General features: G+C 44.3%; 1 protein-coding gene across 2 annotated transcripts in view; it reads right to left on the reverse strand.

The window, feature by feature from the left end:
* Nucleotides 1–12764: 12764 nt before the first annotated feature.
* Adgrf5 (adhesion G protein-coupled receptor F5) overlaps nt 12765–23532 on the reverse strand; it is a 68662-nt gene continuing 57894 nt past the window's right edge. For both annotated transcript variants that reach the window (XM_028766595.1, XM_028766596.1), the window contains 5 exons: nt 20922–22325; nt 19802–19843; nt 19647–19706; nt 19007–19091; nt 12765–17044 (listed from right to left, as the gene is read on the reverse strand). In XM_028766595.1, the coding sequence (XP_028622428.1) occupies nt 16965–17044; nt 19007–19091; nt 19647–19706; nt 19802–19843; nt 20922–22325 (1671 nt within the window). In that variant the 3' untranslated portion in view covers nt 12765–16964. The remainder of the gene's footprint in view (nt 17045–19006; nt 19092–19646; nt 19707–19801; nt 19844–20921; nt 22326–23532) is intronic.

The raw sequence follows: 23532 nt of genomic DNA on the forward strand, positions 1-23532 counted from the left end.
CTGGTCCACCTTCCCATGGTTCCTCCTCCCATTCATCCACCTCCCCGTCTCCAAAAATATGTCCTCCCACAGCTGCCACACCTCCCCACTCCCTGGGGCCTCAAGTCTCTCGAGGGTTAGGTGTATCTAAAAAGTATTTTTAGATACTTTGTCTTTCTGTAGTCCCAAGCTGATAAGAATGCAACTTGGACAGGAAAGTTTCAAGATGGACCCAATAAAAAGGAAAGTTTTTCACTTTCCTCATCAGCCAGCAAAGAGTTGGCTCTTGATGTTTAATGACAGAAAATATTCCCAGCAACCTGAGTGGTCCAGGATTTAGGTAGTAGACTTCTTAGCCACAGATGTCACTGCATCTCCACAGAGCATGCACTGGAAACAAATGCGAGGGTAAAGGAAGAGTTCCTTCTGTGCAGAGATAGGAGACTAGCTTGTGGGGAGCCATAAAAGGACACAGGTACTTGTTACATGTAGCTTTTGATACTCTGCCTAAGCTGATGCTAAGGTCCTGATCTCCAATTGGTTCTTGACCTATCAGTAAAGAAGCCATGGGCCAATTGTTGGGTGGAAAGAAGAAGTGGGACTTTTGGATCCCCAAAGCCAAGTGGCAGATGAAGAAGGAAGAGAGTAGAGTTCACAACCCTTAAGAGGGAGAAAAGTAAACCAGCCATGTGAGATCTCTGGTGGAGCAGCCATGAGCCACTTCTACAGGTGGGAGGTTGGGAGTGTTGAGCTGGTAAAGAAGGTGGCTGAGCAGCTAAGATTGAGTGCAGATTTAGGGTGCTGAGCTGGGAGTTCTGGGAAGGGCATGCTAGCCCGAGGTAGATTGGGGGCACCCAGCAATTGTGTCAATAAGGCAAGTTGAAATTGAATAACTGTGTGTGTCTGTGTTTTTAATCCAAGGATCCAATATTTTCTGGGCCAGGGCTAGTAGCATGGTCCATTTCAGAGCTTAGGTGGGGTAGCAAAAGCTACATGCAACAGGCAATCTCTAACTATAGTCTGCAAAGCATGCCTGAGAGCATACCCACCCCTCACGAACAGTTGATACCAATGGCATAGCCCCATGCCAGGGTTTCCAATGTATTATATCTGCAGTAGCCTGGTGATTTGCATTTCTAACAGGTTACCAGGTGCTGTTGGTGCTGCTGTCCTCATCCACATACCCTAAGAGATAACTGTCTTTCTAGTGAATAGGAAGAGGTCAGCAAGTCAGGCATCCTGGATGCAGCCTTGAACCAAATAGCCAGCTAGCTGTGCAATTTTTCTTGGTAAGAAATTGCTTAAGCTGTGCTTGAGCTTCACTGATCACTGATTTTATCCTGCTACTCAGCCTTAGCATCTCAAGGTTTATGTAGCAATCAGAAAAATCCAACCACGGTTCAGAACCAGTGGTCTGGCTTGATCAGCCAATGGAATCCTCTACCCAGTGAGGGAGATCAGGGGTCAAATAGAATCCTAGTTTAAGTTGGTTACTCTGTTCTGATAATTCAGCCTCTGTGCTGGTTTGTATATGCTCGGCCCAGGGAGTGGCACTATTAAAAGGTGTGGCCCTGTTGGAGTAGGTGTGACACTGTGGGGTAGACTTTAAGACCCTCATCCTAGCTTCCTGAAAGCCAGTATTCTGCTAGCAGCCTCCAGGTGAAGACATTAACCTTTCAGCTCCTCCTATACCATGCCTGCCTGGACGCTGCCATGTTCCCTCTTTGATGATAATGGACTGAATCTCTGAACCTGTAAGCCAGCCCCACTTAAATGTTGTCCTTATAAGAGTTGCCTTGGTCATGTTGTCTGTTCACAGCAGTAAAACTCTAACTAAGACAGCCTTACCAATACAAAGAGTATGTCTAGCATTCTTCACACCAGTAATAAACACCACCTCAAGTTACTTGTTTAAAGTTGTTTTCTTTCTCCTTCCCTCTCCCTCTTTTTCTTTCTTTCTTCAAACAAGAGCTTGCTATGTAACCCAGACTAGTCTCAAATTCATGGTGATCCTCCTGTCTCAGCTTTTCGAGTGCTTGGATCACAGGTGAGGACCACCATGCTTGCCTTCATTCTTCTTAGATTATTGTTGTCTTGAGATTTAATGAAATTTCCTAGGCTTTGACCTAGTGTGATTGTGTTTTTAAATTGAGAATTTCAGAACATGCAAATAAGCATGGTTTGATTAAACCCATCCTCGGTCCCTTCCCTTTACCTCCCTACCCTCTACGGAAGCCACTTTAGGTCACTCGTATGTGTGTGGGAAAAGAACAGTCCACGGAAGAGTGGACAGGCCTATCAGGATACAACTCTGAAGAAAACTGAGTGCCTTTCTTAGCATCCATCAGTTGCCAAGATACTAGTTAGGAGTATGACTTTGTGAGCCCCTCCCTTTCCACACTGGAATTCGCCTGGCTTTTTTAGACTGCTGATAAAGATCTTCAGATGATAACTAATAAGTATCAGAGGGACTGTTTCTGCTGACAGCACCCTGGGTAGGTACTCTTCCTCCTCCTTTGGGGGGAGGTGGGGCCATTGACTTCAGTGAAGATATATCCTGGCAGAAAATTGCCTTTAGCTCATTTATAACCAAATGGTAGCCTAACCCCTTTGCATGTGAACCCCTCCTTTCTGCTAGACTACACTGTCCACCTTACAGCTTGACAGAATCTCAGGAACACCAAGTCTAGTGCCTGGCCTGAAGTAAAATGGGGACAATGAGAGAGAACAGGTGCGGCAGACAGGCCACAGGTCACTCAAGGACCGAATCTATCCCTCTCAATGGATTTCAGAAAAGTATCAGAAGACAGACATTTGCAAAGAAGCTTTGAAATATGAGCTAATCTCTATCTGACACTATCTAGAAGCCTTTTTGCTTGTTTTGCTTTACTCTGGATACTGCCTTTGGTCTAACTAATCATCTATTTATAGTGCTACATTTTCATGAAGACAGCTAAAATGGCTTAAAACTACAACTGCAGCTCCAGGGGACCCAACCACAGCTCTCTTCGGGCCTCAGAGGCTCCTGCATGCCCTTGCACATTCTCACACACAGAAACAAATATTAGTTTGTTTGCTTATCTGTTTTAAGATGTACCATATGTATCCTATGGTGAATGCTATTTATCAGAGTGTTGAAAACACTTGCGAGTGTGAATTAAAGATGGTGACTATGACGCTCATAAGACCCACCTCTAAAAAACTGATGTAAAAGAGAAGATGACAAAACATAGTTGACAGTGGAAGTAGCCCAACAGGGTATGTTGGGTGTTCATAAGTATTGCATGTGTGTGTTTGTAAGTACTGATGTGAGGGGTTTCACAGGGAAGGTTAGCAGTACAGGGTGTGTGTTTGCATGCGAGGGAGCACATTGTCTATAACAGACGAATCCCAAAGTGAGCCTCAGGGCTAAAGTCAGGCACAGTCCTTTCCAGCCTTCCTCAGTGTTACCCAGGGTCAGTCTTAGATCCCAGAGTGATCTGAGACATGAACTCATTTGGGTCTCAGCTTCCCTGAAGGGCTTGACAAATTTAGGACAATTGGACCCATGTGTGATCCACCAGCTCTAGGGGAAGCTAGCAATGCTTTAAGATTTCTCTCAGCAAGAGCATTAGGAAAAGAAGAAGTCTGGCCAGGAGTGGCGGTACATGTCAAGACTCTCAGGACTTAGGAGACAAAAGGCAGGAGGGTCAAGACTTCAGAGTTGAGTTACATGGTGAGTTTGCAGCCAGCGCAAGTTATGTGTAACCCTGTCTCCAAAACCAAAGAGCAAACAAACAATTAACAATGCAGAGTCTAAAGACATTGGGAGGAGGACATGAAGAGAGTTCTGGAAGCAGAGGCAAGTTCTCAGCCAGAGGCAAAGTGACTACCAACTATTTTTAGGAATAGAAACCTGTAAACCCTAGCTGTCCAGGTGGCCACTGAGAGCACCTTCCATAAGCTCCCTCCTCCCATTCGTGCCCCCCCCACAGGAGGTGGGGCGCATGTCTAAGCTTGCCCAGCAGGACAGAAGTATTAATGTTGCCTGTTAGCATCTCTTGGCCTTACTTTAGTCTTGGCTCACACACATCCTTAGTGACTTCCTTTATCCTAAGGACTGATAAAAGCTGACAGCCAGAAGGGAAGCTGCCCAGAGGGTGGGGAGGAGGTGAGTCTGGGGGAGAAAAAAAGAAATCAAAGAAAAGGAAGTTTCAAAATTCCTGAGAATGGCATGGAGCCAATGGAGTCTCTTGAGCGGCTTACTTAAGAACTTCTTTGTGTGAAATAAAACGTACGGACACAAAATATAATTCTGCCAGATGCAGTAGTGTCTGCAGGGCCATCACACAGTTGAGGCTAAGCCAGTCACAATACTCCCAATTGCATCTGTGTTAGCCTCAGAGATGTCTTTTCTCCCAGGTTTGTCTTGGAATGAAATAAACACGTGGAGGGAGGCAGTCAACAAAGGAGACATGGAAACTCTGAGAACAGTGCCTGAGCCTGCACTCTCTGTGTCTGAACCTATAATCTCCAGTGGATGGGAGCTCACAAGTCCCCATTTTTGGTTAAACTAGTTTCATCTGTGGTTTCATCTGTGAGAGCCTTGATTGATGCTACAAATGGGGTATAACTGGGTCCAAAGTAAAGACAGAAAATAATAGAATCAACGTAAGGATTAAACGAGTTGAGAGATATATAAGATCTCTGAAGCTGACTGAGCTCAGCTGAGGAAACTTACCAGACTCTCAAAGTGTTTTACAAATTTGTCTTCCACTCAGGCTTGAGTGCACAGGCTAGTTTGAAATTCAAACCTTAGTAAGGTTATCATGTGCTTGCAGCAGAAGGAGGCTCACTAGCCTCCATACCTAGCTTGCTGGCCTCTAGGGAAGAGCATGTCAGTTTTCTCTCACAGAGTAACTCTTTGTAGGTCAACCATCCTTCCATGGATGGCCGCACACCCAGAAGTATATGGACGTATAAACTGGAGTCAATGTGCTACTGAAACAAGCAAACAAAAAACATGGAAGATATGAAGTTGGGGTATTGTTTTGGGGTAGGAGTGAATCTGGGGTGAGTTATAGGGAGAAGCTGGGTATGTGACCAAATCACTCTCAAATATGATCCAAATACATTATATGAAATTCTCAATAAATCTTTGAGATTCTCCTGTTTCTAACTTTGTGTGTGTGTGTGTGTGTGTGTGTGTGTGTGTGCATGCTCATGTAGGGATGTGGAAGCAAAAGGTCTATGTTGGGTATCTTTTCCAATCTGTCTCCACTTCTCAGATCCTCAAGCTTGCAGGAGAAGCATTTTACTGACGAAGCCATCTTCCCAGCTCCTGGGATTCTTTTCAAAGACTCCTAACCATAAATTAAATATGAAAGTGTAGAGAGTGTAATGTTTTTATCATTTATTTTATTATTTATGGAGATTCTATCTGAACCTCAGAATTTCCACAGGGAATGTCTCAAAATGACAATGGCTGACTTTTTCAGTCATGTCCAGGTCCCAGGTTCTGATCCGTTTGCTAGCGCTGTGAGAATCCCTCAGCTATCAGAAGAGATTTTTACCAATGTCAGCAGCATCACTACCACCATTATTTGTGGAAAATGAGTCACTAGAGTGACTTTTCCTGAGTCATCAGCTTCAGTGGGTCATGGAAGGTAGGAAAGCACATAGATTTGCATGCAGCCTGCTACTGGGCTTTCAATCAGGGATCAGCACCAGCCACACCATCATCATCATCATCATCATCATCATCATCCATCTGCCCATGCAAATGAAGCAAGAGTCAAATGACCCAGACAATCCTGCTTCAGTCTGGACAAAGGTGGAGGAGCTAAGTCTGTTAGCACAGTGTCTCAGTCCTCCACATTCTCTGTTTAAACACAGCCTCAAAACACTCAACATTTCATTTGAAATGAAGTGATTTCTGGGAAATCTCATTTTCCTTCTCTGCGGTAGCCAACCACCTGAGATTGCTTGATAGATCTGTGCCAAAAATTAAAAACAAAACAAAACTTCAGCATCAAAGCCATACAGGAAGTTCACTTGAATGACAACTAGGAATTAAAATGTCAAGGGGTGGCCAAGCTGTAGTGTTTGGGGAGAACACTCAGTGGCTAATCGGAAGTCTACCATTTAATGCCGTTCTTTCAGGCTGTCAAAGGAAGCTGAAGTTGTCTAAAACATTTGTCACCTGCCCCTGAGTGAAATCATAAAGTGAGATTAAGCTTGAGTTAGATTTAACTTGGGGCTAGAAAGATGGCTCAGCAGTTAAGAGTACTGTCTGCTCATCCAGAGGACCCTAGTTTGATTGCCAATGGCCACATCTAACATGCTAATAATCACCTGTAGCTCCAGTTCCACAGGATCCTTGCCATTTTCTGGCCTTCATGGACACCAGGCATACATGTGCTGTATAGACATACATGCAAGCAAAACACACACACACACACACATTTAAATAAATACAATTAAGACAACTGATCTACCTTTTTCTTCCACAGTTTAATCTCTCTGTCTCTCTGTCTCTCTGTCTCTCTGTCTCTCTGTCTCTCTCTCTCTCTCTCTCATACAAGCCTGCTTGCACCAAAAGCAATGATGACAGATTGACATACACTGATGTTCTCCTACTTCCTGTGAGACACTGCATTTAATACCCAACTCTAGAGATCCGTGGCTGTGGGAACTTTCCACAAGTTGTTAATGTCTCTGTGTTTACTTTTTTCAGTCTAGAAAATGAAGAGAAAGAGATTATTTACTCATATCTTGGTTCACTTTCCATCACTGTGATAAAGACCTGGCCAAAAGCTTATTTGTCCTGATCATAGTTTGTCACTAAGGGAAGCCAAGGCAGGAACTTGGAGGCAGGAACTAAAACAGAGACCTCGGAGAGATGCCACTTACTGGCCCTCATTCCAGGCTTATGTTCAGCTTCTTTCTTTCTTTCTTTCTTTCTTTCTTTCTTTCTTTCTTTCTTCCTTCCTTCCTTCCTTCCTTCCTTCCTTCCTTCCTTCCTTCCTTTCTTTCTTTCTTTCTTTCTTTCTTTCTTTCTTTCTTTCTTTCCCTTCCTTCCTTCCTTCCTTCCTTCCTTCCTTCCTTTCTCTTTCTTTCTTTCTTTCTTTCTTTCTTTCTTTCTTTCTTTCTTTCTTTCTTTTTCTTTCCTTCTTTCTTTAATATGAGTACACTGTGGCTGTCTTCAGACACACCAGAAGAAGGCATTGGATCACATTACAGATGGTTGTGAGCCGCCAAGTGATTGCTGGGAACTGGACCTCTGGAAGAGCAGTCAGTGCCATCTGACTGCTGTGTCTAGCCATCTCTCCAGCCCCTCAGCTATCTCCTAGAACCACCTCCTAGGGATGGTGCTACCCACAGTAGAATGAGCTATCCCTCATCAATCAACAATCAGAAAATGCCCCCATGGACCTGCCAACATGCCAATCCTGAGGGAGCATTGTCTTAATTGAGGTTTTCTCTTCCCAGCTTATAGTGAGCTGACAAAAACTAACCAGCACAACTGTCCCCTTGTAAAATTGTCACACAAACACATCCTAATCAAACCTTTCATTTGTTTGTCCATAGGATCTCATATTAATCTCACAATACAAAATGTGATGTAACTCTTAAAAGTCCCTTTGTCTTTAAAATTTTCAACATTTTGAAAGAGTCCAAGTTCTCTTTAAAAATCTAATGGCTCAGCCAGGAGAGGTGACAAAAGCCTTTAATCCTAGCACTTGGGGGGCGAGGCAGGTGGATCCCAGAGTTTGATGCCAGCCTGGTCGTCCACAGAGCCAGTTCCAGGATGTACAGGACTATTAAAAAAAACTTTCTCAAAAAAACAATGAATAAATAAATTAAGTAATTAAATCTAATGTCTCTTTGAAAGTCTAAACTCTCTCAACTATGTAAAACTAGAAGCAAGTTAAATATATTTTATTCCAAGAACCAGGGCACAATTACAATGAAAGCTAAACAAAACCAATATCCAGTAGTATAAATCAAATCCTGTAGTCCAGTATACAACATCCAGGATTCACAATCTTCAGGGTCCCAATTACCCTGTCTTTGCCACACAGTTTGTCTTATAGACTCAGGGCTGCTCCACTCAACAACTGCTCCTGTCCTTGGTGACCATCCTACAGCTTTGGCATCTCCAATTTCCTGGTGTCTACACTGCAACTGAGGCTGCCCCTTTACCCTCCTTTACTGCTCTTTTTCATGGACAATCACCCTGACACATGGTGACAAGACAGTCTCTCTCCCTGGTCTCTTCAGTTCTGAGGTTTCCACTATATATAAGGCCTCGTCTTCCCCAGTGGCTTCTTTTGGACTCTATGTAGGGACTCTAATCCTACCACACAGTGCCAAGTTACAACCCACCAGATACATCCTATGATGCCTTCAATCTTGAAGTTTTTTATTCATCCCAAACCAATACAACCTGGGAGACTCATATATTATCAGGTTTATTGCCAGCATACAATAACATGTCCTGCCCCTGTCTGAACCATAGCTCTGTGTGTTGACCCCAAGAAAATATTCAGAGACGATTTCACCACAGTGATGCTTTTCTTAATAACAGCTGATCTCAGAGCCTCAGCTGACCTCAGTGAAGCCTCAGCGATCCTGGCATCTTGCTAATTATAGCTGACTGTTCAGCCACAACTGATGAGAAACCACAGATTTTTAATCTAAATACACCATACAAATGACGCTGTCTTAGGGTTTCTGTTTCTGTGACAAAATACCATAAACAACTTGGGGAGGAGAGTGTTGTGTTAATGTCATTTACAACTCTAAGGTCATACTCTATTGCTGAGCTAAGTTGGGGCAGGAACCTGAGAGCAGGAGCTAATGCAGAGGCTATGGAGGAGTGCTGCTTACTGGCTTGCTCCTCCCTTGTTTTGCCTGATTTTATATTGTCCCCAGGACCACCAGACCACCAGTGACACTACTCACAACAGACTGTCTCCTCCCATAGGCTTGCCTACAGCCAGATCTTTTGGAAGAATTTTCTCAATTCAGAGTCCCTCTTCCAAGATGTCTGTAGCTTGCTTTGGGTTGACACAAATCAACAGGCAGAGGCCCTGATAAAGTCTCTGCTTCATTTTGAAACATCACAAACCAGTCTGCATCATCTGCATAGCTCTCAACATTATCTTCCATGTTCCCAGAGAACAACCACCCATTAAGCTTTGAGTACCCAATGGCATTCTAGCTGAAAATCCCAAACACTCCTACAACCCCCTGAACAACATGGTCAGGTCTGTTGCAACGACTCAGTTTTGGATTACTAGAGCTGTATGTCTCTTCTGGAGGGATTTGAGTATTAAGCTTTGCCTCTTCCTGAGATTTTGTTATTCGGTAAACAAATATCCAACGTAAGAGGAAAGGTGTGAGATCTCTTCTTTGGGGGTAGAGCCAACATCTCAAGGCACATGAGATCTGCCCCCACACACTAGGAAGTTATCTGTCTCATTCCATAAAGCCAATTCAGTTTGTCCCTCGCTCCGAGTGCCAGCCTTCCCACACAAGAGCATGTTTACTTCTTCTCTTCCTGCTTTGGCAGTGTGTGCCCAGAGGCCAGATGAGAGACTTACCACATGGCCTCAGCTGCTGCCTAGACTAAAGACAACCCTAGACAGCTGAAAATTCATTGTGCATTAAAAATTAAAAACCTGTCCCAGGTTAAATAATAATAATAATAATAGCCTAATTTTAAACAATCGATGTAAATTCATTGTACAAAGTGGTTAGTTTCGTAGTGACATTTAAAATGTTTTTATTTTTAAAAATTAGGCCTATTTGTGTATGTGCAAATGGCTGCAGGTAATCACAAGGCCAGAAGATGGCAGTGTGTCTCCTGGAGCTGGTGTTACAGAGGTTGTGAGCTGCTTGCCATGGGTACTGGGAACTGAACTTGAGTCTTCTGGAAGAGCAGTAATATACTCTTAAGTGGTGAACTGTCCTCTAGTCTACAGAATGACATTTGAGTTAAGTTTATCCTGCACTGTGACCATATTCACTCCGTTACCCTCTCTTGTCCCTTCTCCCCACTTCTGCTCTCTGCTTCTCTTTTCCCTTCCCAAATAGTCTCTGTTCTATTTATGTGAGGTGCGTGTGCGTGTGCGTGTATGTGTGCGCGTGTGCATGTGTGTGTGTGTGTGTATGTATGTGTGTGTGGTATATGTGGTGGTGGTAGTCTGTGTGTGTATGTGGTATGTATGTGATATGTGGTGTGTGTGTGTGGTGTGTGTGTGTGTGTGGTGTGTGTGGTGTGTGTGAGGGGATATGTAGTGGTGGGGTGTGTGTGGTGTGTATGTGGTGATGGTGGTCTGTATGTGTGTGATGTGTGTGTGATGTATGTGTGGTGGTGGTGGTGGTGGTGGTGGTGTGTGTGTGTGTGTGTTAAATCTAGGAGATGTTTGTCTTCCTGGATCAGGCTTACCTTTCATAACATAACCATCTCCAGTTACATCCATTTACCTCCAAATGACATAATTATACTTTTCTTTGTAGCTGAATAAAACTCTTCGATGAGTGAGGTAGAAATTGGAATAGGAGAATTCAAATTTTCTTTTATAGCTTCACTCATGGAGAAAACGTTGTTCATGGAAGGGCCCTGCCCAATCTTCTTCCTTAAATACCTTCCAGGAGCCTGTTTAAAAATGTGGGGTAGTGGTGATGGCATGTGTGCAGGCAGGTGGGGGCAGGTGGAGTGGGTCACCATTTCTGAGAACACTTCTAGATTTGATTGGTCACATAAATAAGCTTTTGTTAGTGAAAAGAAAAAATATATATACATACATATACATACACATATACGTATATAGTATATATGTTATATAATATTATATATATATATCCTCCTGCTTGCAAATGCCCTATGTACAGTTCAACTGTATGTGTCCACACCTCTGTGTGTTTCCTAACAAGTCCCTGCAAAGATCATAATGCCACAGTGGTCTGAAGGAGGTGGTCTAGGGTAAGAAGTCTGAGCTCACGTTTGGGTTTTGAAAATCCACCAATCCCTGAGCTTGAAAACCTACCAATTCCTGAGCTTGCCCCAAGTTCAGGACTTGAAATCCCACCAATCACCACCCTAGATATCTCCACCCTGGAAAATGCCAACCCCAAGAAACTCTATCTATACAAAGCCTGCCTCCCGTTCAGTTCTTTGTTACTTCTCGATTAAGCAGAAGCAGCCACCGTCTTGAGTCTTTCCCAGTAAATCTGCGTGAGGTCTGTTGTGCAGTGTAATCTTTTGGAATTGTTTGGTTCCCAACTGCCAGGATACCTTTCCCCTCAAAGCTGTAACAGGTACGTTGGGAAAACCTTTCCCTTCAGAGCTGTAACATTTACAGGTGGGAGGAAGAGTGATTTCCTCATCCCTCGAATCTGTTGTTCTGCGTTAGACTTCATTTTGTTTAGCTGACCAAAGTTACATCACTGTGTGTTGTCCACCAGAGACCCTCAGCCTCAGGCTCCACAATGCTGCCAGTTAGAACCACAGAAGGGGCGCGTCCTCTAATGTCCACCAGGTGGCGACCAAGCTCCAGGAGAACCAAACAGGGTGGGCCAGGGGCTACACCATTGAGGCCAGCTGTCACTTATTAGCCCAGCTGGAGTTGTGGGAGAGGAAGCTGATTCAGACAGCTGTGAAAAGGCTTCTGGGGCATGGGAAAAGTCTCACGAGTCCAGAAAGAAAAAAAAAAAAGCAAATGGATGTAATTATTTTCCTCAGTTAGTCAAAATCAAACACCTCTTTCCACAACTAAGGGTAGGGTGGTGGGAGAGGGAGGTGCTGAATGGCAGGATGGGACAGAAGGTGACACTGATCAAAATCGCTCCCAAAGAGGCTAAGCATGACAACATTCTTGAATTCTACTGTCCAGCGCTGCCGGAACTGGGTCATGACAGCAGTCTTCCCGGGCCTTAAATGATCAGTTCCAGTTGCTGTTTATGTCCCACCCCCATCCCTGCTACATTCCTTGGGGGTGGTCCTTTTTACTCTGTAGTAGTTACCATCCTATTTCACTGAGCTCTGAGTTAAAGAATAAAAGTCCTGTGATGAGAACAGGCTCCTGGAGCTCCTACCCAGGTCCCATTTGTGAAAAGGCGCCTGTCTTGGACATGCACTCTTCTCCGACATCACCCAGCAGCCTGTCTGGAAAGGGTTGAACATGTGACTTCTGTTTTAGCTTTGTCATGGATTCCATAAATAGGATTTTGGCAGTGAGGAAAGAACCTCTCACAACTGAGGTCCTTCATGACTCTCCAGTCCCTGGAATGTCTTTAGAAATAAACAGTAGGTGTCTTACTCAGAGTGGACTTCAGCCATTGTACCTATCTGCCCTCTTCTTGTAGCCCTTCCTACTCTGGAAGCACAGGTGCAGGAGCCTTGCCAACCTCAGCTTAGACGAATGTGCTAGAAAGCATTTATGTACAAAGGACACGGGGAACCTGCCTTCAGCCAACCAAACCACACATGTTGAAACAGACATGAGTCGATTTATTCCCTAGATATTTAGGTCCTGTTAACTTTGCTTCAAGGACCCTGTTTAAAGGACCTGCATGGCCCTGGATCACAATATTCCTGGGAGTCTGGACGGTTTGACAGAAGCTGAAGGACCTGCCGGGACGCAGCCGTGAGCCTCTGGCATCTGGCATCCTCTATGTCTGGAAATCTGAAGGCCTCACTGGGGGGTTGGAGAATAGGATCTGGTTCTGGCTGATATGTGGAATCATGAGACAGCAGCAGCACTTGACCAACAAATGGACACCATATACAAAGCATGTTGGGTAAATCATTAGGCATTTTATTATTAGGAAAGAAAGCGTCACTGATACACCGAGATTTTAGTAGGACATGATTTTAAACTCCGAGTCATAATTCTAGAAACCCATGACATCTGGTTGCAATAGAAATGCTTTCTCTGTTGTCTTTAAAACTAAGTAAGAAATAAATGTCTGTTCTAAGCTCCTTCCTTGTGGCTTCTCAAGGAACCAGGCTTCTACTGACCTGGGTCACTGGCTTCCTCTTCAGGGTGCAAAAGCCCATACACAGCACTTCTACATGCTGCAGATAAAACACTTTCTTCCTGAATAAACAGCCCACATCATTTTTTTCTGTCTTTGTAACTGGATGTGACTTATTTCTCCATTCACCTGTGAATAACTTGCCCATGTCTCCCTCCACGCTGACTGGCTGCTGTACTCTTTCTCGTCTCCGTGTGTGTTTTCTTCCAACACAGACCTCTCTGAAGGGCCCTGCACAAATCACAAAAGGCCCTGACTTCCCATGGCATTTCTTCATTTCCTCCCTGGGTGATGTTTACAGTATTCCCTGAGAACATTGCTGTGTATTAATAAAATTTGGATTCTCCAACTTCACAACCCCTGAAACATTAGCATAGATCTTCTTGCAAGAAACTGCCTTAACGGAAAGTCCCTTAAAAGAAAGTTGGTGGCCCGTGGAATCTACTTTACACAATAAAGACATGTGGGAATGTGGGCAGTAGGGGGCGCTCTCTTAGCAAAGTGAATATGACTCAGTTGGCACCAAGGGCAGAGAACATGCCTTCTCTGCCACGGTTAGTGGCCCTTGCTGCTGCAGAACTGGGTAGAGGCTCTAACTTTCACTCAATGCGCAGACCCTACATGCTTCTATCTTTTACAACTTTGGATACAATGTTTATTTCATGGTATCATTTAGAAATGTTAATATGGGGTTGTATATACAGTGACTGGCAGGAAACCTCGAAGTGCTCCTTCTGTGTTTTGTTAAGTAGATTTTCTGGATTTTAATTTTAAACCCTTAAGTATGTATAAATGTGTCTGGCAGAGATGGGGGGATATTCACAGGTATGTGCCCTCAAAGCCAAGAAGAGAGCAATGAATTCCCTTCAGCTGGAGTTACAGGTGGTAGTGAGCTGCCCAACGTGGGTACTGGGAACTGAACTTGAGATTCCTCTGTAAGAGCGGTATGCATTCTTAACCACGGAGCCACATCTCCAGACTCCTTTTCTGGAATCCAATGCTATGCCTTGAAAGATCAAGGTGCATCTGTCTACGTTCATGTTGGAGTGGATGTGTATATGTCTGCCCCCTCTTGAATCCTGCATTTACAAACTAACAAACTTCCTGTAGGGATTTTAAACAAAGAGCCACTCAGTTTGGACAGAGATGTGGCAGTTCTCATGAAGCCATCTGTACATGTGTGCCTGTGCATTTGGGTGTTAACGTGTGTTCATATGTACCTATATGTGTGTGCATGTGTGTGTGTGTGTGTGTGTGCATGTCTGTGCACACATGTTCCTGTGTGCCTTTGTCAATTTGTGGGTCTGTGTATGAATGCATGTGTGCATTAGAATGTGTAGGCATGCTAGTTGGCGACAGGGGACGTGTCTCTGTGAATGAAAGCAGGCAGAGGGCCAGATCTGCATCCTATGGAATTCAGCTCAAGAGTTCCTGCTATTATGCTGCTATGGGAGATCTCCTTACAAAGTCAAGTCCAATGGCTCCCAAGGGGCACCAATAAAGCAGGCCAAAGTTCAGTGTTCATTGGACCTTTGCATTCTTGAGCACAGCAGCCCCAGCCTCTCCTGATGCTAAGCTTCCAGGATGCCGAGGTTGCCTTGTTATACTATGCAAACATCTCTGGCTCAATTCTCCTTAATGTAACTCAAGGAGCTGAACTGTCTGGGCCATTCTTGCTCTGATACCTGATTCTAATCCAAAGGATGCCCCATCCTAGACTCCTCTCTGTCTTCCCTCTACTGACCTCTGCTCTGCGCTGGAGACTCCCTGGAGAGTGCATCCACAGGAAATGTGGATTCCTTTCCTGTAAGAACTTTAAATAATGAGCCTTTAAATTGGGACGGGTGGGCGGGCGGCTGTTCTCACGAAAGTGTGGGAAGATGTGAATGGCACTTGAGCAGAAACGGAACTCAAGGGATGGGACTTTGTATGTCCCACCCTGCCCTTCCGCTATGAAGAACAGAGAAGCGGAACTAGAATTTAAGCTTAGAACTACGAGACTGAAAGTACTTAGAACTATGAATATCAGACCTCAGGCTCTTCTATTCTGTCTTCCTGATGATATAACCCCATAATCTCTCATGCCATAAAAACCCAATGCTGCATGTCCATCCTAAAGAGTTTGCTGTTTGTTGTTGTTTGAATGTGAAATGTCCCCCATAGGTCCTCTGTCCCCAGTTGATGGTGCTGTTTGGGAAGATTATAGAACTTTTAGGAGGTAGAACCTGGCTAGAGGAAAGATGTCACTGGGGGGAGGGCTTTGGGTTCTCATAGCCTGATGCCACTTCCTGTTCTTTATTTCCAGACAGCTGAAGCGGTTTGATGGGCTGGCCTCATGGTCCTACAGCCCTGCTTTACCTGCCATCATGGGGTATATTCCCAAGGGTAAGCCGAAACAAACCTTTTCTGCTGTAAGTTGCTTTCATCCATGCGTCTTACTACAGCAATGAGAAATTAACTAAGATATCATCCTTACTGACATTGTTCCTTTGGGACCACACTTGGATATGGAATGCATGCTTGCTCTTGGATACAGAGCACGGTGAGTTCTAACATGGATGCAGTTTTAATAAATATCTGTATTTTCGAGAGACACACATACAAAACCATAAATCCTTGGCAGTGGGGATGGGGGATCTGTCATTTACTTATCAAAGTAAAATGTGGCTGGGAACACAGAAGAGCCAGGTACTTTTTCTCCAGAAAACACAAATCAGACCATAGAAACTCTGAATGTATATTGGCCTGGGAACTTAGAAGGCTGGGAAGGGATAGTATATAGCAATATAGACAGCATGCCAAGGGCTGTCATCACCACGGTCACAATGAAGTCACAAAGGCAAAACAAGAATGTACATGCTACACAGTTATTAAATCTATTCTACAATGCACGGGGAGTACCTGGTTAAAGCTGTTACGTGTAAGACAGATGCGGGAGAGTGAGCTCAGTACAGTAGATCAAGTTTGTCAATTATCTGGGGAAATATACACATGTGCATGGATTGCTCTCACAGTGCTGAACAGATTAGCATACAACGCTTATCTGAAAGAGCATGGGAAACCAACTTTACTTGAACCTTACAGAGTTGCTGTCATACGCGCTCTGAGTGTTCACCCTGCTCTGCTCGGACCTTGACATACAAATGTTTGTATATGTCCTTGTCATGAGAACTGTGTCTCCTTGGGTGCATTGCTTGCAAAGATTATCATCCAGGCAGAAGCATCCACATGGTGATTTTTTCCCTCCTACTTTCTTTTCTACTTTCCTTCCTCTGTCTTTTGTCCTTTTAGCCGGGGAAAGATCAGGAACTTACTAAGTACATCTCCCATGGCTTCATTTCATTTTCCATTTTTGAGCCATATATTTTCATTCTCAAGGCTGTGGTAGATGAGAGGCCATATTAAATCACAACCCTAGAAACCTTAAAATATGCTTCCTAATGTTTTCTACATTTTCCATCCTTCCTCCCTTCCTTCCTTCCTTGTTTCATTACTTTCTTCCATTTTATCATACTCCCTCCTTCCTTCCCTCCATCTTTCCTTCCTTCCTCGAATTCACTGAACTCCTGGATACTAACTTTTTACTTACTGTTTCAATCAACTCTTACCTTTGTAGCCAATGGGGGTATGTGTGTGTGTGTGCGCGCGCGCGTAAAACTCTCTTCAAAATTCTATTTTACAATACATAGAGACAAGTTGAGCCTTGTGGGAAGGGTTCTTTTAAATACTATACATATTTGGCAGTACACGAGGGGTAGGGCTAGGAGCAAAAATAAACATGGCCACTGCTTCTAGTCTGTCTTTACAAAAGAAAACATCTTCTCTATTGAAAGAGTCTCTTCAGCATCTGCTCCCAGAAGTCTGCAGAGAGAACACTTTAGCCATAGATTTGAATGGGTCCCTTTTCTTGGCATGGGCCCTGTTTCTGAGAGGTCCTGTGGATTTGGCTTTGTCAGGTCCTAGTTGAGCAGTGAGTAAGCACTAGAGGAATTTTCCAGGGATGAGCTGGTTGTCTCTGGGGTGGAAACGTTATATGTTCCTGGAAAAAAAAAATTATCTCAGCCTCAAAGACAAACGTTTGGGCACTTTGCGGGGCAAACATCTTCTAAGGAACCAAGATGAGCTCCGATGTAGCAGGCATGCCTGGAAATCAACCCACGCCTGCCCTCCTCCCTAACCCAACGTGCCAGAGAACAAACAACGGAAGTGCTGTCCTCGAGCATGCGCAGCAGCCACCAAGCGCTAACTACACCACACACCAGCAGTCAAGATTTTCACATCATAGGAAGATTTTCAACGTAGGAAGTCTCTCCATAAGCTCCCACATGCATGAACCCTGGGGGATTCTACACAAGGAAAACTTTTCTGGTCCCCTTGCTAATCTTGACTTGGGGACATCCTTAGGAAGGAACAGACCATTCAGCCAAGGGTTCATAGAGGGAAGAAAAGGAAAGCGAAGATTAACTATAAGGAAGGAAGAGGCAGGATGCAAAGGAGGGACAGATACTGACAGAACTACCGAGGACCAGCACAGCAGGGAGGGTGGTTGGCGTGACTGCTTAGCCTTATGTGGGCATACACCGCGCAAGGGAAGGGATGAAATGACTACTGCCCTACCATCAGGATGATGAACTGCCACTGCTAACAAGGTTTCCATCATTGCCTTGGGGGGCCTTTGGGGCTGCTGACAACATAAACCAAAGTTACAGTAATTAGCCCCCCACCCCCGAAAAAATTTATTCAGAGCAAGGCTGTACTGATGGCCCCCATAAGACTATCCAGTGGCAGTTACCAGGAATCTCGGGGCCTGATATTCTAGAAACAAGGCCCACATCCCAACTTAGACCTGGATCACGCTCAAAACAGAGCATATTCTAATAGCCTGATATTTTGCAGAGTTTAAATTTGGTGGGTTATTTTATAACTTCTACTCACGTCATTGGAAATGCTAAACACCTATGCAGTGCAATAGCTTTGATGTCCCAAAGACTTGGTCATCTCATATTAGTCAAATTAGTGACTTTCAAGGTGGGAAGGGACAATCCCCCAGTCTCTTGAGTGATCCCCCAAATGGAAGCAGGGAGCGCTATATCTAGTGGAGGTTTGGTCTCCACAGACTTCTCAGAATATTCAGACTCAGATACCTTTGATATCAAATGTATGGTAACCAGGGTCTGGAAGTGAACACAGTCTAAGTTTGCATTTGTGAGATCTATCTGGTTTTAAAGAGATGGAAGGGTATCTGGGAGGTGGCTCAATGATAGACTGTTTGCTTAGCATGCTGGAGAACCTGGGTTTGATCCTGAACATCGAAAAAAAAAAATGAAAAGGAAGGAGTTTGGGCAGTCATTTTCCTGTGGGAGGGGCAGTGTCTATGAATGTTGAGGGTCTGCTCTATCAGGTGGTGTGCTGGAACTGTCCTGTCAGGAGCAGTGTTATGAGACCGTCATGCGGGAGGCAGTGGGCTTTACATTCTCATTAGCTAAGGACAGTTCTGAAGTCATTAGTGCTATCTAGTTCCTATTTCCCAGGTAGAATTTACAATTGTCCAATAGAAATATCTAGGCTGCATAATACTACATGTACGTATACCCAGTTTAGAGATGTACAGCAAGCATGCTCCATAAGGAGAAAGAACAAGCCTGAGTTGAATCCTATAATCAAAATTTCCATGTTCATTCTTTGTGTGACACAGAAAAGAATTCTGTGTTGGACAAGCCCAGAAACTTGCAGGTACTGTTTATATTTGATAGACAGATTCCCAGGATGTGTCAAGATTCCTAACATCTTTGTGACTTTACAGTAGTTGACCATTTAGAGTAGTGGCCCCTCTTTAGCAACTTCCTGGTTGCTTGTGAATGTGTAAGCAAATCCCAATATTCAATATCTACCGCAAACACAGTAGTTTAGGTCCCTTCTATGAAGCGAGGGATGGAGGCAGGAGTAGGTCGGGGCCAGTAAGATCTAGTCCACCTGGGAGTATCTAGTAGTCACTACATACCTGTTTTACCAAAAAGATTATTAAATCTTCGGGATATCGGAGAACTCATCGAAAACACGGGTGTCGATGAACCTATGGACGTTGACTAGAAGACAGAGGGAGAAAAGACCATCACAAAGCGAGTCTGGGAGATCAAGGATGTTTCAATCTCTCGGAGGGTTTGGCTTGTTGCTGTCTAGTGGCCACTTTCTTGTGTTTTAAATGCTATCTCGTCAAGTGAGGCCCGGAGTATAGGATGCTCTCGCTGGAGAAATAGCTTGTAAGCATATATGAGCTGTGATCTCCCTCCCTCCCACTTAGCCATTCCCCCTCTATTCTTTCACCCTTCCTTCCTCCCTGCCTCTCTCCCTTTTTTTTCTCCTGTCCTTCCTTCATTTTTCCTTCCCTCCCTCTTTTTCTTTGCTGGTTCCTCACCTCTTTCTTCTTTCTTCCATTCCTTCTTCCTTCCCTACATTTTTCCTTCTCTTTCCTTCCCTTCCCCTCTCCTCTTCTTCCTTTCTCTCTCTCCATTTTATCTTTCTTTCTTTGCTAAGGAATACTGGTCACAACCCCAAATGTAAGAGTTAGTCTACTTCCTTGTATCATATTACTGGACTCCATGAGGATATGAAACAGGAAGTGCCTTCATAGCCAGGCTTACCTTTGAATGTTGGGAAGACCACCTTGACAATGAAAACTTATGCAGCAAAGCTTCCTGCACCTGCACCGTTTAAAAGAAGCCAGGGTCAATACAATAGACTTTGTTTGGGAATGTTTGACAGTTCCTGATGCCCCAAAAACTATCATTGTTCTTACCTTCTGATCCCAGAGGCAGCCGAAGAGCAAAATGAAGAGCCCCTGTGGAAAGGATTAAGAGCTGCGTTTTAAGAAAGCATTACTAAGCAGGTTTTGAGTCTGTCCCACCTCTTTCCCCATCTGAGTGGATGAGATGAGTCCAGAACATGACGAAATTGCAAGAAGCAACAGTTATGCACTGAGGAGCCTTAATTGATGGACGCTAGGGGAATCATATCTATTTTCCTCCAATCATGAACAGTATTTCCACGCTGGTTACGTACATGTCTCTCATCCACATTATTCCCCATCCATCCCTCTATGTTGGGAAGACAATCATAGGATGAGATAGTTTCTATCCATGGAAGCGTATCTTGAAAGCTAAGAATATTGTAGCTTATCACACACAGTGGTAGGAGTTGGGGTTAGTCACAAGCATCCAGGAACAAGATGCTTCCTTGTTGTCCATCTTTCTCTTATAGCTCATCTAACAAACTGGCATCCATTGTAAATGACTACATACTCTAAGAGAGCAACGAAGTGTCTTCCCCTGAACATCACCGAATAGATTGACATATGCAGGGTATTCATTTTTCAACATCCCTTTCCAGAGAAACTATGTAGTCCCCAGCATCTAATTCCTTCAATTGTCTTTTGAAAACATATCTTGGACTAAGGTCTTTATTAGGCACTAGAGGGAGATACAGTGACCAACAGGAAGCCTGTCTCCACAAAGCTTGTTGATGCTCACAAAGACAAAATAGAACCATGACTTGACTTAGTGACAGTGCTATCCTTAAAAGATAAGACTAAGGCAAGATTATCTTGAGTAAACAGCCTCATCTAGAATAGGATTATGACTCTCCTCCTACTTACTGTGTTACTTAATGTCCTCCTATAAATAAATGTATTACAGGGACATTTGGAACCAAGTTATAATGTAGGTGATAAAAGGTTCAAGGTTCCATGGGAGCAGAGGACTCTGTCCCTTAGTCTCTGAGTGCTTGTAATTACTGTTCTCTGAAGCTTAGGTCTCCTGTGCATGAAAACCCTTCCCCATTCCTCCCCTTGTTTGTGTTTCTATCATTAGTTTATCCCATAGGAATAGGTATTTCCTGCAATCCTGGTGCCATGAGCTTACCTGGAAGGCATTAAGGAGGGTAAATATGATGTGGAACACAGCATTGCTCCCCTGGATTACTGTGGCAAGACCAAAACCCCAAGTGAGCCCCAAGAGTGGCGTGAGGACCCCAATACTCTTGCTGATCTGGAATAGGCTGCTCTTCTCCTGCTTGCCTGGCTTGTCTCCGATGGAGGGCCTCAGGATCTTGGTGATGACCACAACTGTGATGCTTACGTTCACCACCACAATAATCAATGCTGGGATGGCGAAAGCCAGCAGTGCTCTGGTGTCCTCCCAGTTGAGCCAACATGCATTCTTCCTCATGTAGACTTCCTGTGGCTGCGTAACCCCCACTGTGATAGACGAGATAATGAGTGGACAGCCATAGCCTAGAGAAAAGGCAAAAGCTTTTTGGGTGGACTTGCTTGCATCATGTAGAATGAAAATCAGCCGGTAGAAGAGCATGAGGCCCAGAGTTAGCATCCAGAAGAAGACACTGAGATAGAAGAAGTGAATGAAGAATGTGGCAGCCACACAGGCTGTTTCGTTGAGGGGGTAATGACCATCGTGGATAGCACCAGCCACAATGAACCAAATGTCAGCAATCAGAAGGCAAAAGGCAATGTTGACTATACAGATGTGGCGCATATAGGAAGTTCGGTTCTTGGTCACTGATTTCCACACCATGGATTCCACAACTAGGCAGGCAGCTAAGCTGACTATGGAAAATCCCAAACCGATGTAAGAAATGATATCCAGAAGTATTTTTAAAAGAGATCCTGGATCTGGGGAATCTGGGGACATGAGGATGGAGAATGACGTCAGGTGGTTACACTTGCAGAAGACTCTGTCCCTGTTGTCCCTACCATCATCTTCCACAGAGCACCCACTGCTGTCCCAGCCCCCTGTATTGTTGGCAAGGCTGAAGTTCCAGAAGACACACTGTGGCTTGCCACCCGAGCGATGGTTGTTCTTAAAAGTCATAGAAATCCTAAACGGCTTGACGAGATTATGGCTGACAGTGGTTGTCATTACTAAGCTGCTGGGGGATGTCTTTCTCTGTACATCCTGGGCAAGGATGGCTTTGAGAGTCGGGAAAGCCACAGTAACGATCGACGAATCAGGCTGCAAGTTTCCTAGCTGACACTCATCGATGGCCACATCACCCCACAGGTCAGAGTCTGTGAAGATAAACTTCTGTTGGTAGATTTGGGGTTGGCCACGTCTTATCACCATGCTCTTCATCTGCACGTTAGGGTGGGAGAGGGATGGAGGAGTGCTGTCTCCCAGCTGGAGCGCTTGGGAAAACCTTTCCACAGAGTGCAGGAACTGAGAGCTCTGGTTGCTCTGTTGCTGTAGTAACTTCTCCCAGGAGTTCAAGGCGGACTTGTCTAAGATGACATTAATGGTAGCAAGTATGTCCTGTAGGTGACATGGGTAGGGATAGGGTCAAAGCATTTTTCAAGATAAGTAAGACAAAACATCATTTCTCTGGATACTGGTTGGTGCAGGGTCTGAGGCAACACAAGCAAAGAAAATCTCTCCCCTTCTTTCTCTCAACAGAGCTTGACAAAGGCAGAGACCACAAGGCTGTAGAACTTTGCTTAATATTCAGTAACAATGACTGTGAGAATACCCCCACACTACTGAGACCTACTTAGCTGGCTGGGAGAGGTCTTATTTACTAATTTTTGGCTCTAATTTTATTTTTGAAAACATATACATGTTCACATGTGTATATGTCAATGAGTGTGTGTGTGTGTGTGTGTGTGTGTGTGTGTGTGTGTACATGGAGATGCAGAGGCCAGAGGTTAACATTGGATCTCTTTCACAGTAACTGTCCACAGGGTCTGTCACTGAATCAGGAGTTCACTGATGCTGCATGGTTGGCTGGGATATTCTAGGGAGTATCTTCTTATCTGCTTCCTCAGCACTGGGATTCAGGCCCTACACCCATGGGTATATGAGACTGAACTCAGATTCTCATGCATGGTAAGCACTTCCCAGACATCTCCCCAGGCCAGTGACTGGCTTTTGGTAGGTAGCATATCACCAGCAAGAGAAAGTCTCAGAAGACTCACTCTAGCCCTGAGCATCGAACAGCTATGAAACTATTTCCAAGGGCAGTCTTGTTGTCTGATAAACAATTTCTCTTTCTCATAATCTTGGACCTAATGCTTTTCATTTACTCGCTTGTCTTGAAAATATTTTTTCTCCCTATTTTTGCCTTTTCTGAATTATATTAGAATATGCCTATGGAATAGATTGAGTGGCACCTCTCACAGGACATATCCTGATTCCCAAACCTTGAGAATGTGACCTTAGGCAGACAGATAACCTTTACAGATGTAATTATTTTAAGGATCCATTCTAGTCAGATTTAACTGTCAACTTGACACAACCTAGCCTCACAAGTGTTGCCCAAGAAGTCTTGATAGAGGGATTGCCTAGAGCAGACTGCCAGGTGGGTATATTTGTGAAAATTTATCTTGATTGCCAAAATTAATACAAGAGAGCCCTGTCCTTTGTGGGCAGCACCATTCCCTAGGCAGGTGGTCCTAAGCTATATAGGAAAGTAAACTAAGCATGTGATCCTGAGCTACCAAGCAGCATTCCTCTGTGGCTTCTG

Source organism: Grammomys surdaster, unplaced genomic scaffold (assembly GCF_004785775.1).
Source record: "Grammomys surdaster isolate TR1022 unplaced genomic scaffold, NIH_TR_1.0 169, whole genome shotgun sequence".
In the NCBI taxonomy this organism is placed as follows: Eukaryota; Metazoa; Chordata; class Mammalia; order Rodentia; family Muridae; genus Grammomys; species Grammomys surdaster.